Below are 18,966 nucleotides of genomic sequence, written 5' to 3'. Positions count from 1 at the left end.
ATTCTAGTTCCTAGGAGGCTGTACCTGTCCCAGATGGAAAATGACATAAAGAAATATACAGAGTTAAGATTAGAACATCATTATTTCGTTCTTGAAGAAAAGCACCATTGGGTTGACATAGGAGATGAGTTTTAAGTCATGGTTCTTACTCTGTGCCCTGCATGATGGTGTCTCCATACATATAGGTGCAGCTCTACACATATTAAAATCCAAAAATGCTTCTTCTATTTATGAAATGATAGTTTTTGAGTAAACCAGATTTTCTCTGATGTGGGATTTCCCTTTGTATGCTGTAAATACGTTTTATTGCCATTAGTTAATAAAGAAGCTGCTTTTGAACAATAGTTTAACAGATTATAGCCAGGCTGGGAAAGATAGAGAGAGAGTCAGCTGAGTCAAAGAGAAGCCATGGAGCCACCCTAGGAGACAGATGCCTTACCAGTAGGCTACAACCACATGGCAATACACAGACTAATAGAAATGGGTTCATTTAAGATATGAGTTAGCTAGAAATATAATGAGCTAATAGGCCAGGCAGTGTTGTAATTAATATAGTTTCTGAGTTATGATTTCGGGTCTGGGCGGTCAGGAAATGAACAGTCTCTGTCTACATCTGTCCTCTCTATTGAAAATGGAATCCAGGAACAGGGAAACTAAGTTATATGTTACATATGGCATGGTAGGCAGATATTAGGGAAAAAAGGTTGTTGGCCAAAGTGCCCCATAGAATCCCCAAACAACCCAGGCTATTGCCAAGACAAGATTCTAGGTTGCTCCTCAGAAACTGACTCCAAGGCTTCATTGCTTAACATCTCATGTACACTACTCACTGAAGTTGGAGATGTCAAGTCTATGCCTACAATGAGTCTTCACCCCTATGTTCCAACGTCTTTGTTACAGGAAGGTTCTCTGCATGCTCTCAGAAGAGAAACCCAGGCACAAACTTTTGTCTACAATGGCATAGACAAAAACTGCTGCAGTATTTGCTAGGACACTGGTATTACAAAGTTTGTGGCAGTAACCAACTCCACAAGATGAAACCCATGTTTGACACTGCTTGGCTAACCAAGAACCACAAAGGGTAAAACCAAATATTACCAGTACTGCAAGGAGAAATGTAGTGATAAAAATGACTCCTAATGACATTGTACTATATTCATAAATCAGTGTCTTGTTAATCCATCATCAGAGAAGCTCCCTCCTGCAGCAGATGGGAACAAATACAGAGACCCACAGTCAGACACTACACAGAGAGTGAGAGACCTTGGAATATTCAGTCCTAAATGGGATGTCTCCATCAAATCCCTCCCCTCAGAGCTCAGAGACTCCCACAGAAAAGGACGTGGAAAAAGCATTAGCATCAGAGCAGATATACGACACCAAAAAAAAAATCTAAATCACCATGAGCAAAGCTCATAAGAATGAATAGACTCAAGCAGAAAGCACAGGGCTGCATGGGTCTGCACCAGGTCCTCTGTGTGCTTCCAGTTCTTATGAGATTCCTCAGTGTGTGAATGAGTAGGCCTCTGATTCTTGTGCCATCTTTTAGGTTCTTTCTTCTCATTTGCCTGTCTTTTCTAACTTCAATGTGATAGCCTTGTTTTTCTTATTATATATGTATATGTATATATGTATTCTATGAAAATGAATGAATGGAAAACTAGCCACCGGGATACAGGTTAATGACTGAAATGTCACTTACACTTGCTAGGAGAGGGAAAATCGGTTTTCTTGACACTGGGTATATCAACCACTCCAGGACCTCACATTCAGTTGAGCAACACATAATTAGATTCTACAGTTTTTCCTTTCTTTTTTTTGTGTGTGTGTTTGTGTGTGTATGTGTGTTTGTACTTTTATTTGGTTATAGTTTGTTGGGTTTTGCTTTTTGGATGTGTATTTTTTTAATTTTGTTTTTTTCTGTTTTGGGGAGTTTGTTCTTGTATTGGGTTTTTGGTTTTGGTTTTTTTTTTTTGAGAAAGAGCTTGCAGTTTGTGGGTAAAAAGGAAGAGAGGATCTGGAGGTACTTGGAGGAGGGGAAGAATATATTACAAATATATTTGAATTTAAATTTGTTTTTAATGTTAAAAATATAGTAATAATAAATAAAATTTTAAAATAATATCTCTGGTCCAACAAGGAATACTTCCTTCTGTTGTCTGTTTTTATTGTTTTTGGGAAACCTCTAACTTTGTTGTCCTTAAAACATAAAGGAAAATAAAACAATTTAAAGCCTATACTTCTCTGACTAGTTAATTTAGTAAAAGACAATAAAATCTCAAAAAGCAAGTCCCTCATTCTGCTTCCATAGAGGAATTCCATAGAGAAAATTGAGCACCGCAGACAGAGGACATGCTGGGGTCACTGGTCACCTCCACTTTGTATTGCCAGCTTACAATATTCCATTGTAACAGGGGAGCAACTTACATTAATAAACCCTGGCTGGAGAGATTGCTCAGTAGTTAAAGTGCTTTGCTTCCACATGTGAGAGCCACCTCATATAAATGCCTGGTGGGTGGCAGCTTGCCTATAATTCCAGCCTCAGAAGCCAGGGACCTGCTATCCCTAGAGGAAGCTGGGTAGTGAGATTAGCCATGTTGATGAGCCCTGTGTTTGACTAAAAGATCCTGACTCAGTGAAGTAGAAGATGGAGGAAGACTGGTGACACCAACCTCAGTCTCCCGCAGGCAGATGAGCACACATGTGCCTGTGTACGGCCTCAACGCACACCTGTGCCCCTCCACTCCCAGAGATGTGAGCAATGGAAAGTGCAAGGAATAAATAAATAGATAAATAAATAAGAAATAAATACCATCCCTTCTTTAAGGAAATTAGAAAACAGCATGTGAAAATAGCAGGATTTATTCATGGTTTTTCTGAACCAGAAAGAGAGACTCTCCCTTTCTCTCCTCCTTCTCTGTAGCAATGTTAGGAAATTAGGAGAAAACAGGAGAATTTTGGAAAAAGTAAGACAGAGATGCATTCACCATCCAGAAGCAGAGGAAGCAAAATGAGAATGCCTTATTGAGAAAGGGAAACAAGCCACGTGGCTAAACATAGAGAGGAATGATGGCTTAGTTTGAGTTGTAAGAGCTAGTTAGTAAAAGCCTGAGCAAAAGGTCAAACAGTTTACAATTAATATAAAGCTCTGTGCATTTATTGGGGACTGAATGACTATGGAACCAGGTGGAACAGAAACTTCCATCTTCAGGTTCTATCTTAGCTTATTGGAAATCTAGTTAAATCACACTATCCCTATAACTACTACCACCTAAGTCCTAAGTTCCTACATTGTGTTTTTTATTGAGTTATATATTTTTCTCCACTCCCTTCCCTTCCTCCCCCCATTCCTTTCTAGCCTCTTCTATGTTCTTTATGCTCCAAATTTACTCAGGAGATCTTGTCTTTTTCTACTTCCCATGTAGATTAGAATCACGTATATCTCTCTTAGGGTCCTCTTTGTTATCTAGGTTCTCTGGGTTTGTGAACTGCAGGCTGGTTTTCCTTTGCTTTATGTCTAAAAGCCACTTATAAGTGAGTACATATGATATTTGTCTTTCTGGGTCTGGGTTACCACACTCAATATTGTGTTTTCTAAATCCATCCATTTGCCTGCAAATTTCAAGATGTCATTATTTTTATTTCTGCTGTGTAGTACTCAAATGGGTAAACGTATTTCATTTTTTTTAATCTATTCTTCAGTTGAGGAAAATTTAGTTTGTTTCCAGGTTCTGCCTATGACAAACAATGCTGCTATGAACATAGTTGAGCACATGTCCTTGTGGTATGATTGAGCATACTTTGGGCATATACCCAAAAGTGGTATGGCTGGGTCTTTAGGTATGTTTTTTCCAAATTTTCTGAGAAATCGCCATACTGATTTCCAAAGCAGGTGTACCAGTTTGAACTTCCACCAGCAATGGAGAAGTGTTCCCTTTATTCTTAGAGGTGTAAGGTAGAATCTCAGGGTTGTTTAGATTTGCATTTCTCTGATGACTAAGGATGTTGAGTATTTCCTTAATTGTCTTTCAGCCATTTCAGATTCCTCTGTTAAGAGTTCTCTGTTTAAGTCTGTACTCCATTTTTTATTGGATTATTTGTTCTTCTGATGACCAATTTCTTGAGTTCTTTGTATATTTTGGAGATCAGTCCTCTGTGTGATGTGGGGTTGGTAAAGATCTTTTCCCATTCTGTAGGCTGTCATTTTGTCTTGTGACCATGTCCTTTGCTTTACAGAAGCTATTCAGTTTCAGAAGGTCCGATTTATTGATTGTTTCTCTCAGTGTCTGTGCTATTGGGGTTATATTAGGAAGTGATTTCCTGTGGTCAGTGTGTTCAAGTGCACTTTCCACTTTCTCTTTTATGAGGTTCAGTGCAGTAATTTTATGTTGAGGTCTTTGATCCATTTGGACCTGAGATTTGTGCATGGTGATAGATATGGATAGATTTGATTCTTCTACATGTTGATATCCAGTTATGCCAGCACCATTTGTTGAATATGCTTTCCTTTTTCCATTTTATATTTTAGCTTCTTTGTCAAAGATTAGGTTTTCTTAGGTGTGAGGATTGATATCTGAATCTTCTATTTAGTTCTATTGGTCCTCCTGTCTGTTCTTATGCCAATACCAGCCTGTTTTCAGTACTGTAGCTCTCTAGTGAAGTTCGAAGTCAGTGACTGTGATGCCTCCAGAAGTTCTTTTATTGCACAGGATTGTTTGGGCTATCCTCGGTTTTTTGCTTTTTCATATGAAGTTGAGTACTTTTCTTTCGAGGTCTGTGAAGAAGTTTTCTGGAATTACAATGGGCTTTGCATTAAAACTGTAGATTGTTTTTGGTAAGATTGCTATGTTAATTTTACCTACCCAAGAGCATGGGAGATCTTACCATTTTCTGGTGTTTTCGTCATTTTTTTTTCTTTAAAGATTTAAAATTCTTGTCATTCAGGTTGTCCACTTCTTTAATTAGAGTTACTTCAAGATATTTTATGTTATTTGAGACTATTGCGAAGGATGATGTTTCTCTCTCTTTCTCAGTCCATTTATCATCTGTGTAAAGGAGGGATACTGATTTTTTTATTGATTTTTCTTGAGCTCTACATTTTTCTTTGCTCCCCTTCCTGCCTCTCCTTTCTTCCTGCAACCCTCCCCCCAAAGTCCCCATGCTCCCAATTTACTCAGGAGATCTTGTCTTTTTCTACTTCCCATGTAGATTATACCTATGTAAGTACTTCTTAGTGTCCTCATTATTGTCTAAGTTCTCTGGGATTGTGTTTTATAGGCTGTTTTTCTTTGTTTTGTGTTTAAAAACCACCTATGAGTGAGAATATGTGATAATTGTCTTTCTGGGTCTGGGTTACCACACTCAAAATAATGTTTTCTAACTCCATCCATTTTCCTACAAGCTTCAAGATGTCATTTTTTTCTGCTGTGTAGTACTCCATTGTGTAAATGTACCACATTTTCCTTATCCATTCTTCAATCGAGGGGAGGGATTTGATGGAGACATCCTAGTCAGGGTTATGTATTCCAAGGGCTCTCACTCTCTGCAGTATCTGGCTGTGTGTTTCTGTATTTGTTCTCATCTGCTCCAGGAGGAAGCTTCTCTGATGATGGCACTACAAGACTCTGATTTATGATTATAGTACAGTGTCATTAGGAGTCATTTTATCTCTACATTTCCTCCTTTTCAGACCTGAATTATATGGTTTTACCCTAGGCCCCTGGGCCATTTAGTCTCAGGTTCTTGGTTAACCAAGCAGTGTCAAGCATGGATTTTGTCTTGTGGCATTGGTTACTGCCACAACATTTGTGCTACCAGTGTCCTAGCATGTATTTCAGGAAGTATGCCATTGTAAATAAAGAGTGTGTTCCTGGGTTGGTGTGTATGTTTCTCTTTTGACAGAATGCAGAGTACCTTCCTGTAATAAAGATGCTGGAACATAGGGATGAAGCTCCTTTGTAGGCATCAATTTGACATCTCCAAGTTCAGTTAATATTGTAAGTGAGGTGTTAAACAATTCAGACTTGCAGTCAGTTTGTGAGCAGCAAAAGCCTGGAAATAGCCTTGATTGTTTAGGTATTCTATGGACCCTTTTGACCAAAAAACCCTTTTTTCCACTGTTTTTGTCTGTTGTGACATATGTAATGTACAACTTAGTTTCCCTGATCCTGGATTCCACATTCAATAGAAAGGACATAAATTTTGTTTTCCTCAAAAGCTGTCATTTAATTTCCAGAAGAAGCATTTTCAGCTTCTAGTATGTGTCAACTGCACCTATATGTATGGAGACACAATCATGCAGGGCACAGAGTAAGAGCCATAGCCTCGAACTAATCTCCTATGTCAACCTAATGGTGCTTTCTTTTCTAGAATAAAATAATGATGTCATCACTTCTAATCTTAGCACTGTATATTTCTTTATATCATTTTCCATCTGGGACAGGTAGAGCCTCTTAGGAACTAGAATGGAATGTAAATGGAGTGTCTGCCTTTGTGTACATATGCATTAGAAATGTCACTTAAGTTTTATGATGAGTAAATATTGGTTTGGGAATAAGGCCAAGAAAGTATTCATTTCATGTCCCATATGACATTTAGTGTGAAGGAATGAAATAATAAGTTACATGATTGGGTATCTCTTGGGTGTATTCCCAAGAGTGGAATGACTGGCTCCTGAGGTAGACTGACTCCCAGTATCCAGAGAAACCGCCACACTGATTTCCAAAGTGGTTGCACAAGTTTGCATTACCACCAGCAATGGATGAGTGTTCCCCTTACTCCACATCTTCTTCAGCATTGGCTATCATTGGTGTTTTTTATTTCAGCCATCCTGACAGGTGTAAGATGGTAAATCAAAGTTGTTTTGATTTGCATTTCCCTGATAGCTAAGGAGGTTGAACATGACCTTAAGTGTTTTTGGCCATTTGAACTTCTGTTGAGAAATCTCTGTTCAGATCAGTATCCCATTTTTTAATTGGGTTAATTAGAGTTTTAGTGTCTAGTTTCTTGAGTTCTTTATATATTTTGGAGATCAGACCGTTATCTGATGCGGGGTTGGTGAAGATCTTCTCCCAATCAGTAGGTTGCCTTTTGGTCTTAATGACAGTATCCTTTGCTTTACAGAAGCTTCTCAGTTTCAGGAGGTCCCATTTATTCATTGTTGCTCTTATTGTCTGTGCTACTGGAGTTATATGTAGAAAGTGGTCTCCTGTGCCCATGTGTTGCAGACTACTTGCCACTTTCTATTCTATCAGGTTCAGTGTGGTTAGATTTATACTGAGGTCTTTAAACCATTTGGACTTGAGTTTTGTGCATAAAACTGGCCTAATCCCATAGCCACACTGATGAATATCTTGCATATTATCATAGAACCTTCATCTGGTGATGGATGGAGATAGAGACAGAGATCCATATTGGAGCAATGGACTGAGCTCTCAAGGCCCAGATGAAGAGCAGAAAGAGGGAGAACATGAACAAGGGAGTCAGGACCAGGAGGAGTGTGTCCACTTACAGAGACGGTGTGACTGATCTAATGGAAGCTCACCAAGGCCAGCTGGACTGGGAATGAACGAGTATGTGATCAGACCAGACTCTCTGAATGTGGCTGACAATGAGGGCTGACTGAGAAGCCAATGATAATGGCACTGGGTTTTGATTCTACTGCATGTACTGGTTTTTTGGGAGCCTAGTCCGTTTGGATGCACACCTACCAAGACCGGGATGGAGGGGGGAGGGCCTTGGACTTCCCACAGGGCAGGGCACCCTGACTTCTCTTAGGACTGGAGAAGGAGGGAGAGGGGGAGTGAAGGAAGTGGGAGAAAAATGGGAGGAGCGGAGGAGGTGGAAACTTTTAATAAATTAATTAATTAATAAAAAAACAAAAAATGGAATAACCATGTGTATCTTATCAGATCACCATGGTTTAAAACTAGAAGTCAACAGCAATACTACTTGCAGAAAACGCACAAACACATGAAAATCAGACAATGCTCACCTGAATCATCAATGGGTCAAGGAAGAAATAAAGGGAGAAATTAAAGACTTCCTAAAATTTAATGTAAATGACCACACAACATACCCAGATTTCTGGGACACAATGAAAGCAGTATTAAGAGGAAAATTCATAGCACCATATGCCTACATAAAGAATTTAGAAAAATCTCACACTAATGAGTTAACAGAACATTTGAAAACTTTAGCACAAAAAGAAGCAAACTCACCCAAGAGAACTAGATGACAGAAAAATAATCAAATTGAGAGTTGAAATCAACAAAATAGAAACAAAGAAAAGAAAACAAAGAATCACTGAGATGAAGAGTTGGTTCTTTGAGAAAATCAACAAAATAGACAAAACTTTATGCAAGCTAGCCAAAAGGCAGAGAGAGAATATCCAAATTAACAAAATCAGAAATGAAAAGGGAGATATAACAAGAGACATGGAGGAAATCATCATGTCATATTTTAAAAGCCTGTGCTCCACAAAATTGGAAAAGTTAAAGAAAATGGACAACTTTCTGGATAAATATCACTTACCAAAATTAAATCAAGACCAAATAAGCAGATTAAACAGACCTATAACTGCTGAAGAAATAGAAAAAGTCATCAAAATTCTCCCAACGCCCCCCCCCAAAATCCAAGGAACAGATGGTTTCAGCTCAGAATTCTACAAGATTTTCAAAGAAGAACCAATACCAGTACTCCTAAATTATTCCACACAATAGAAACAGAAGAAACATTACCAAACTCTTTTTATGAGGCTGTAATTACCCTGATACCCAAACCACAGAAAGACATTACTAAGAAAGAGAATCACAGATCAATCTCACTCTTGAACATCGATGCAAAATTGCTAAAAAAAAAAAAATGCTTGCAAATCTAATCCATGAACACATCAGAATCATCATCCACCATGATCAGGTAGGCTTCATTCCAGTGATGCAGGGATGGTTCAACATACAAATCCCTGTTAACAAAATGCACGATTTAAACAAACTGAAAAATAAAAACCAAATTGTCATCTTATTAGATGCTGAAAAAGCCTTCGACAAAACACAACACCCCTTTATGATAAAAGTCTTGGAAAGGGATACAAGGAATATACCTAAACATAATAAATGCAGCATATAGCAAATCAACAGTCAATATCAAACTAAATGGAGAAAAACTCTCAGCCATCCCACTGAAATCAGGAACAAAACAAGGTTATTCACTCTCTCCATATCTATTCAATATAGTTATTGGGGTCCTAGCTAGAGCAATAAGACACCAAAAAGAGATCAAGGGGATAAAAATCAGAAAAGAAGAAATCAAATTCTAATTATTGACTGATGATATGATAATTTACATAAGCAACCCCAAAAATTCTACCAAGAAACTGCCACAACTCATAAACACTTTCAGTAATGTGGCAGCATACAAGATTAACTCAAAAAAATCAGTAGCCCTCCTGTACACAGATGATAAAAGGGCTGGGAAAGAAATCAGAGAAACATCAGCCTTCACAATAGCCACAAATAACATAAAATATCTTGGAGTAACTCTTAGTAAACAAGTATGGTGCAGGACAATTGTCTATATTCTGTCAATTATGTTTTAAATAAATGCTGATTGGCCAGTAGCCAGGCAGCCAGACAGGAAGTATAGGCAGGACAACCAGACAGGAAGTAGAGGCAGGTCAATGAGAACAGAAGAATTCGGGAAAGGAGGAAGCCCATTCCTTCCCAGTTCTGTCCTAACCACAAAGGAAGGAAGATGTGATTGCCCTGCTGAAAAAGGTACTGACCCATGTGGCTAACATAGATAAGAATAATAGGTTCATGTAAGTTATAAGAGTTAATAAGAAGCCTGAGCTAATGGACCAATCAATTTATCATTAATATAGATCTCTATGTGATTTCTTTGGGGCTAAATGGCTATGGAACCTGTTGGGAGGACAAAAACCAGGCAGGACAAAACCCAGACAACACAAGTGGAAGACTTGTATGACAAGAACTTCAAATCATTGAAGAAAGACTTCTTCAATGAAGAAGACTCCAGAAAGTGGAAAGATCTTTCATGATCATGGATAGGTAGAGTTAACATAGTAAAAATGGCAATATTACCAAAAGTGACCTACACATTCAATGCAATGCCATTGAATGTTTACAGCAAAATTCTGCACAGACCACGAAAGAACAATACTCAACTTCATATGGAAAAGCAAAAACCCCAGGATAGCCAAAACAATCCTGTACAATAAAAGAACTTCTGGAGGTACCACAATCCCTCACTTCAAAATCTGCTACACAGCTACAATACTGAAAACAGCCTAGTATTGGCATAAAAACAAACAGGAGGACTAATGGAACCGAATTAAAGACCCACACGCCTTGTAACACCTGATTTTTGACAAAGAAGAAAAAAAATAAAATGGAAAAAAGAAAACATATTTAACAAATGGTGCTGGCAAACTGGATATCAACATGTAGAAGAATGAAAATAGATCTGTATCTATCACCATGCACAAAACTCAAGTCCAAATAGATCAAAGACCTCAAAATAAAGCGAGCTTCACTGAACTTTATAGAAGAGAAAGTGGGGAGTACACTTGAATGCATTGGCACAGGAGAACACTTCCTAAATATAACCCAAGTAGCACTGGCATTGAGAGAAACAATTAATAAGTGGAACCCCCTGAAACTTCAAACCTTCTGTAAAACAAGGACATGTTCAATGAGACAAAATGACAGCCTACAGAATGGGAAAAGATATTCACTAACCCCACATGAGACAGACAGCTGATCTCCAAAATATACAAAAATCTCAAGAAATTGGTCATCAAAAGAACAAATAATCCAATAAAATATGGAGTACAGACTTAAACAGAGGATTCTCAACAGAGGAATCTAAAATGGCTGAAAGGCACTTAAGGAAATGTTCAGCATCCTTAATCATCAGAGAAATGCAAATTAAAACAACTCTGAGATCCCATCTTACACTTGTATGAATGGCTAAGATAGAAAAAAGCATAGATGGCAACTTATGCTGGAGATGTTGTAGGGTAAAGGGAACACTCCTGCATTGTTGGTAGGAATGAAGGCTGGTACGGCCCCTTGAGATGTCAGTGTGGCAATTTCTCAGAAAATTAGGAAACAGCCTTCCTCAAGACCCAGCAATACCACTTTTGGGTATATATCCAAAGAATGCTCAATTGTGCCACAAGGACATGAGCTCAACTATGTTCATAGCAATATTGTTTGTCATAGCAGAACCTGGAGACAACCTAAGTGCCCCTTGACCGAAGAATGGATAAGGAAAATGTGGTACATTTACACAATGGAGTACTACACAGCAGAAAAAAATAACGACATCTTGAATTTTGCAGGCTAATGGATAGAGTTAAGAAACATCATTTTGAGTGAGGTAACCCATATCCAGAAAAGCAATTGTACTCACTCATAAGTGGCTTTTGAACAGAAATTAAAGAAAACCAGCCCACAAATCACAATCCCAGAGAACCTTGACAACAATGAGGACCCTAAGAGAGATATACATAGCTCTAATCTACGTGGGTAGTAGGAAAGATAAGATCTCCTGAGTATATTGAGAGCATGGGGACCTTAGGACAGGGTTGAAGAAGAGGGGAGAGGCAGGGAAAGGAGCAGAGAATAATATAGAACTCAATAAAAATCAATAAAAAAAAGGTAGAAAAAGTAGAAAACACTATCCTGAGTGAGGTAACCCAGACCCCCATAAAATGAATATGGTATGTACTCACTCATAAGTGGATACTAGCTATAAACAAAGGAAAATGAGCCTATAGTTCATGATCCTAGAAAAGCTAAATAATAAGGTAAACACAAAAACATATAGACCCACTGGAAATTGGAAACAGACATGATCACCTGACAAAATTGGGAGCTTGGTGGCAGAGGGGAGATGAGGAGGTTAAGGAGAACTTGAGGGAATGGGATAGTCAAGATGGAGGAAGGACAGATATAAGAGCAAGGAAAGAGATATCTTGAATGGGGAGCCATTATTGGGTTAGCAAGAAACCTGGCTCTAGAAAAATTTCGAGAAAACCACAAAGATGACCCCAGCTAAGACCCTAAACAATAGAGGAGAGGGTGCCCAACTGGCCTTGCCCTGTATTCAGACTGATGACTATCTTAAATAGAACCTTCATCCAACAACAGATGGGAATAAAGGCAGAGTCCCACATCGGAGCACTGAAGTGAGCTCCCAAGGTCCAGTTCAAGAGTGGAAGGAATGAGAATATTAACAAAGAGGTCAAGATCATGAGGAATTCATCCACTGACACAGTTTGCCTGAGCTAATGGGAGCTCACCAACTCCAGCTGTACTGGGAAGGAACAATCATAGGACCAAAATAGTCCCTCTGAATGTGGTTGACAGTTGTATGACTGGGGGAGACTGAGGAGCCACTGGTAGTGGCACTGGGATTATTTCTACTGCATGTACTGGATTTTGAGATCCTATTCTCTTTGGATGGATACCGTGCCCAGCCTAGATGTAGTAGGAGGGCCTTGGACATTCCATAAAGCAAAATGCTTTACCCTTTCTGAGGATTGAGGGGGTGGGAGGGTGTGTGGAGGAAATGGGAGGAGGTGAGGGAGTGGGAATTTGTATTGGTATTTTTTTTTAAAAAAATCTAATTAAAAAAGGTTTCATCATCCAGCTTATAGCCATAGAAGAAATTAACCATCTCTTTCTCATGGTTAATAACATCCTTATCTTCCCTAAAGATTTTTATATCCATCCAGATTAATGTCCAAGTGACCCAGAATTGAACGGGAATCTTTTTACCTTATTTATGTATCTTTGCAGTGTGTTTTTGGGACTCTGTCCCATACTTCCTCATTTAAATTTCTTTCTTCTGAAAATCAGGGCTTGTACTCACAAACAACTTGGTGTTTTTTATAGTAGTGCTCCTTTTTTCTTTAAAAAGTGAAACACACACTCAACGTAAGACAAAACCTTCCCTGCTATCTGCCCATTATTCTCACTCTTCTCCTTCCGTGAGGGTCCCCACTCTCTGATTTCATAGCCAACTTCAGGTCCCTTTTCAGGCACCACTTGTCACCCTCCAGAGGTAGTGGGACCTGGAAGAATGAGGTAGACTGGAGTCTCATGCAACCGCCAATTTTATTCAGAGCAGCAGACAAGTTGTACTCTGAGGGTAAGAAAGTTCATATGAGGTCAGTCCATATACAATGGCAAAGACAAGCTAAGCATAACAAAATCAAGTTCTTCACAGAAGCCCACAAAGGACTTTTTAAACATTTAAGTGAATATTGATAACAAGCAATAAGAGGCAATCTGACATAAACCACTCCTTTCTGCTATGCCTGGACGGAGTGTCGAAACACAGTCCAAGAAAATTTCTGTGATTTGGAGATACCGAGAGAGAAGATTTTTGTCCTGTTTTCTTGGGGTGTTTCCACAAGTGATAGGGGAGTTCAGTCAATCACATTCTGTTTTAGGGGCGTGCCGCCCTTAGGCTAAAGCCTGCCTATAAACCTAGCAAGCGCGCTAGCTAGCTCTCTTTCGTCTGGCTCCTGCGCCTGGACGGATCTTTTGAATCCTGGTGTAAGCTGTTGTAGTCTTACTTCTGTTTATTAAAGCTGTATATTTTGTATTAAGATAGTCTGGGGATTTTTCATTACCAATCGCCCTGCGGCATCACACAAGCACTCAGAACTCTCAAACTACTCCATTCCTGGGTCATGTTCTTTAATGGAGCGAAGGGATTGTTTGGTTTACACTTCCACATCACTATTTATCATCAAGGCATCAGGACAGGAACTCACCTAGTGCAGGAACCTGAGGGCACGAGCTGATGCAGGGGTTATGGAGGGGTGCTGCTTATGGGATTGTTCACCATGGTTGCTTGGTCTAATTTGTATAGAATCCAGGACCATTTGCCCAAGAGTGGCACTACTCACAAAGGGTTTGGAACTCCCCCACTAACCAGCAATTAAGAAAATACCCAACATTTTGATCTTATAATGGTGTTTTTTCTCAATGGAGGTTTCTTCCTTTCAACTCTAGCTTGCCTTAAGTTGATCAAACTAGCCAATCCATGGCCATTGGCCACCATGAAGCTGTGGTAAGACCCACAGAATATGCTTGGCACAGTAGAGTGGCAGCATGTTCGATGGTACTGGTAATGAGATGGTTAGAATCTCATGGGGACATGGAGGCCGTTTCCACAGCTTCACCTAAGGTTCCAGTCTCCATTCTTCCTGCCAAAGCTACTGTTGGCTTCGGGAGTGTGTAGGAGGTCATGCCGGTACATTTGAGTCTCCTATGCCCTATAAACTACAATGTATTCTGGTAATCCAAGTAATCAGGTACACTCAACTCAACATAGATGGAAACAATTCCTTGCACAGTTTTTACCCTAACAGGGGTAAACAATTTTCTTAATTTCTTCCTAGGAAAAGTCACATGACAGGAAGAATTTGAAGGTGAAAACTGTAAAGATCTGAGTAGCCACGCCTTCATATTCCTGGTTATAAGAAGGAAGCAGCCACCAGCAGGTTTACAAATGGAGGCAGTTTCTGAGGGCTGTAGGGTATACACCACACTTTGAAGGTTCTATTCTCTGTTCTATCAGATTCCACTTATTAGTAAAATTACGTGGTAATTGTGTATATGCAGCTGACTTATATAATTTATCATTATGTAGCACACATCGTTGCTAGTGATGAGAAATCTGTCCAGCTTAACGAAATGATGAAGTCATTTATACTAATTCATGTGTCCAATCTCATGTGCTTTACCTGAAGGACATAATTGAATCTAATATTCAGGTTTCCTTTACTATCCTCTATATATTTTAAATTTTCACCATATATTAAATTTTAATTTATGTTATGATAAAGCTTTTATTTTAAATTTTTTCCAATCTACTGTTTTTTCAGGGAAAAATTCACAATAGCAACTCTATATACCACTCAGAGACCAGACCATCCTAGTTCATGCTCTGTCAACTGTTATGTATCTCCTGTCTGTTTTTTTTTATTTTAAATTAAAGTTTTCATGGTGCGTTCAAGTGTGTATGTCTCAGCATGAAAGTGGTGGTCAGAAGACAACATGTGGGAGTCAGTTTTCTTCATCAGAGATAGATCAAATTGCCTGACCTTTTGGCAGGTGCTTTTACCCACTAAGGTATCGCTCCATAGCCCTCTCTATTCTTAATGGTGAACACTGTCTCCATTACCCAGGTTCAACACAACTTCCTCCACTCTTTCTCCATGTTCTCATATTGCTTCCTTTTGAGTCAAATGACATGAAAGTGTTAGCCTCACCTTTCATGTCAGTTTCTGAAAAACAGCTGTAACAGAAGAGGGTGAGACTCAGAGAAGTAGTAGATGTTCCCGACAAACATGTCACACTACGTGAGAAATGTGAGAAGGAGCTGGAGGGATGGTTAGGAGACCTGCTGTAGGACCTGCAGAGGATCCTGGTTCCTTACCCAGCACTCACATCTAGGACTCATGACTGCCTGTAGCTCTCGCTCCCTGTGGTCAGTGCCCTCTTCCAGTTTGTGTGGTGAACTGTACAAATGTGACACACACTCACACAGACACATACATAAAATAAATTCTTATAGTGGAAGAACATGTTATTTAATAATATGTAGCACAATACAATACACATCACTTACTTTAATGTTTTGTATATACAGTGCAACCAAGCAAAATATAAAAATGTAAACGTCATTATAAAGTACAGCCATGATACACCCAAAATGTAACAGATGTTTAGTCAGACATGACAGAACAATTTTTACAAATAAGGCATAAAACTACCTTTAGTGATTCTACAATTTTCTGATCAATGAATATATCAATTATTATTTTTCACAATGCATCTATCAGATTGTTAGAACCATATCGATATCTTATTGTGTGAATGTAATTTAAGAAATCAAGCAGTAAATCCTTCACTTAAACGGATGTAGAATGAGATCCTTTTGCAGGTCTTTGATGACAAACAGCTGGATAGTGTTGTGGAGAGCAACCAGACATTAACAGGGGGCAGCTGCTAACAAGCCTCAGTCTGTTTCAGTCACACTACTTATTAATTTTGCAAAAAGGCAAATCCACATTTTTTAATCAACATACAAACTATAGATGGATAAAATGAAACTTCTCCGTGTATTCCTTATCCAGTTTACCCCATATTGACAATCTTCACTTCTGCAGAGAACCTTCATAATACAACACCACCAAAACATCTCGGTGCTTTTAAGATCTGTGACTGGTGCATTGAGATTCCAGGAAGTGGACATAGTTCATATCATTTTTCACAATTCTGTAAAATATTTTCTACAGATGGAAACACTTTTAAGAATTTCAAAACTGCATCATAGCTAAACTAATATTTAGCAAGTACAGTATCAGGTACAAGATATGGATTGCCTTGGATAACATGATTAAATCACTATGAAATTGACAAAATTTGCCAGTTTTGATCTGGAAATTCCCCTCTGTATTCTGTGAATATGTTTTATTACTATTGGTTTTAAAAGAAGCAGCTTTGTTCAATGGCAGGGCAGAATAGAGCTACGTGGGAAAACTAAACTGAAGGAAGGGAGAAAGAAGGCAGAGTCAGGCAGTTGCTATATAGTTACTGGAGGAAAAAGACACCAGAACAGTACTAGAAGGACGCACCATCATGGTTACTGATAGAAATGGATAAATTTAAGATGTAAGAGCTAGCTAGAAGTCCAGCTGAGCCATCAGGGAAACAGTGTTGCGATTGGTATAGTTTCTCTGTGATTATTCTGGTCTGGCAGCCAGAAAACCAATACACGGTGTCCTTTTACACAAATTCATCTGTGTGCTTCCAGTAACGGTAATAGGAAAATCAGTTTACAAAATATAATTAAGACCATTCTCTCTGTGCTGGAGACATGGCTCAGTAGTTGAGAGCACTAGCTTGTCTTCCAGAGGACCCAGGTTCAATTTCTAGCAACCACACTTTTGTGTATAACAAAGTTTCTGATTCCAGTCAGTCACAGGACATTTGATAATCTCTTCTACCTTTTACTGGCACCAGGCATGGGTACGCTACAAGAAATAATGCTGGTAAATTATCGATACACAGTACAAATATAGGAATTATTAAAAAAATTCCCTTCCAGAAAGAGGAAAAGTGGAGAATAAGGTTTCAATTATCACTGTAATTTACAAAGATATCTTTCTCAAGTCAAGGCTGAGTCACCAGGAAGACAGTCTAAGAATAAACACATACTTAAGCTGATTTGTGAAAATTTTGTCTTACCCACAATATTACATAACTGAGAGCTCTTTCACAATCATCTAATAGAAAAATAGAAGAGATAGTTTCTCAATTTTTCCCACTGGGCATGCCAACACTCAGGCAGAAGTTCTTCCCTGTGAATCAACACAAGGGGGCTAAAAGTTGCATAACCAAGTGCCAGAAATTTTTTAATATTTACCATCAAGGAATTGTCCACTAAAGAGAGACTTAAAAGTAGAGAAAAAGCACAGTCAGCCCAATAGAAGAAAACAAAACAGAGCATCAGAAGGAGGACACTCTGAGCAGCTCTCAGCTCAGGGGGAGTTTTGTAGAGACGCTTGGAGTTCTGAAGGTAGAGGACATGCTGGTGGTGCTTGTGGAGAAGAAGTACCATGTAGCCACTGGCTGCTCCCATGGCTCCCTGAAACACAGCATCTCTCAGGACCATGAGAGGGAGAACAATCCATTTTGTTTTTTGACTTTCTTGCATAAAATAGCAATAATTGTTTTCACTCTTAAACTGTGATATATTTAGGCTTGTACTTGTGACGGAATGAATTAGGTTCATACCTATTAAAGCATTGAGTACCCAAAAGAATGAAAAGAATGGAAGGATGTGCCATGCAGACTTTGGTCTGAGCCTCCTCCACCCAGATGCTCTGGGACTGATGATGATGGCCTGGACCACAGTGAGGAGACCGCTGGTGCAGATGGAGACCCCACGGGCCACCCTTGACAGGTAAATGAGGATCTTGCATCCTATGTCATCTAGGAAGTTTCTCAAACCAAAAGCTGCCATTGGCTTTGGCAATCCTTTTGCAAGAAGCATTATGATGTTTGTAAAAGCCAAGTGGATGAGAATAAGGTGTATGGGTTTCTTCTCTGGGCCTCCGAACCAACTGAACATATAATTCACAGAAATATAAATGTTTCCCAGAGTGCCAAACACAGTCATGAAGAGGAAAACTATTTGCTTAATAAATTTCAAAAGCATTTCTTCCTTTCTGGATAGAAAATCTTGTATTCAGAATACAAACAGTTTTTTCCATAAAGCATCAGTAATGCTAGACATTTACCTGAAAAAACATTTTGCATAATAGCATTTTCTGGTGTACGAGAGTCAGTGATGGACACATGTGCTGCTGTAGACTGGGTCCCTGAGCTCCTCCTCGTCCCTGTGGACTCTGAGTTATGTGTGTGCTCTGACAGGGGAGGTTGGTAATTGGAATAAAACTCTAATGTTTTAAAGGAGATATGTTTGAGCTCTATACTAGCAAAATTGACTTGTTAAAATGTGTATTTGTGTGTGTGTGTGTGTGTGTGTGTGTGTGTGTGTGTGTGTGTGTTTGTCTGTCTGCCTGTCCACATGCATGGACTGAGATAGTTAACTCTCATCATAAATGAATTGAGCTGCAAATTTCCCTAACAAAATTCTTCTTTTTTCTCTCTCTCTCTCTTTTTTTATTTTCCTCTTAATTAGTGTAACAGTTTCTAGATTTGCATCTGGCTTCAAAGCCTTATAACTTAAATTTTGACATCCTAATGTTTTTAAAGTTTTATGCTGATCATTCTGTGATTTCACACCATGTAAGTATTTACTAATTTTTTAAAAAGTAGTTATCAATGTCAAGTTCAATTGCACAACTTTTTCAAATAGAGCCTTACAGTTAAAGCAAATCATAAACATATAATCTGA

The 18,966-nt window shown here is 38.8% G+C and overlaps 1 protein-coding gene across 1 annotated transcript; it reads right to left on the bottom strand.

Annotated features, from left to right (window-relative positions):
* Window positions 1-17,325: 17,325 nt before the first annotated feature.
* On the bottom strand, window positions 17,326-18,373 carry LOC125396288 (vomeronasal type-1 receptor 4-like). Its single transcript, XM_048428135.3, has one exon. The coding sequence runs from the start codon at window positions 18,262-18,264 to the stop codon at window positions 17,326-17,328; it is 939 nt and encodes a 312-aa protein (XP_048284092.3). The 5' UTR covers window positions 18,265-18,373.
* Window positions 18,374-18,966: the final 593 nt, after the last annotated feature.

Source organism: Myodes glareolus, chromosome 14 (genome assembly GCF_982192425.1).
Source record: "Myodes glareolus chromosome 14, mMyoGla1.1, whole genome shotgun sequence".
Classification (NCBI taxonomy): Eukaryota; Metazoa; Chordata; class Mammalia; order Rodentia; family Cricetidae; genus Myodes; species Myodes glareolus.
Note: the sequence above shows the minus strand (reverse complement) of the source record. Positions and strands in the feature narration are given on the sequence as shown.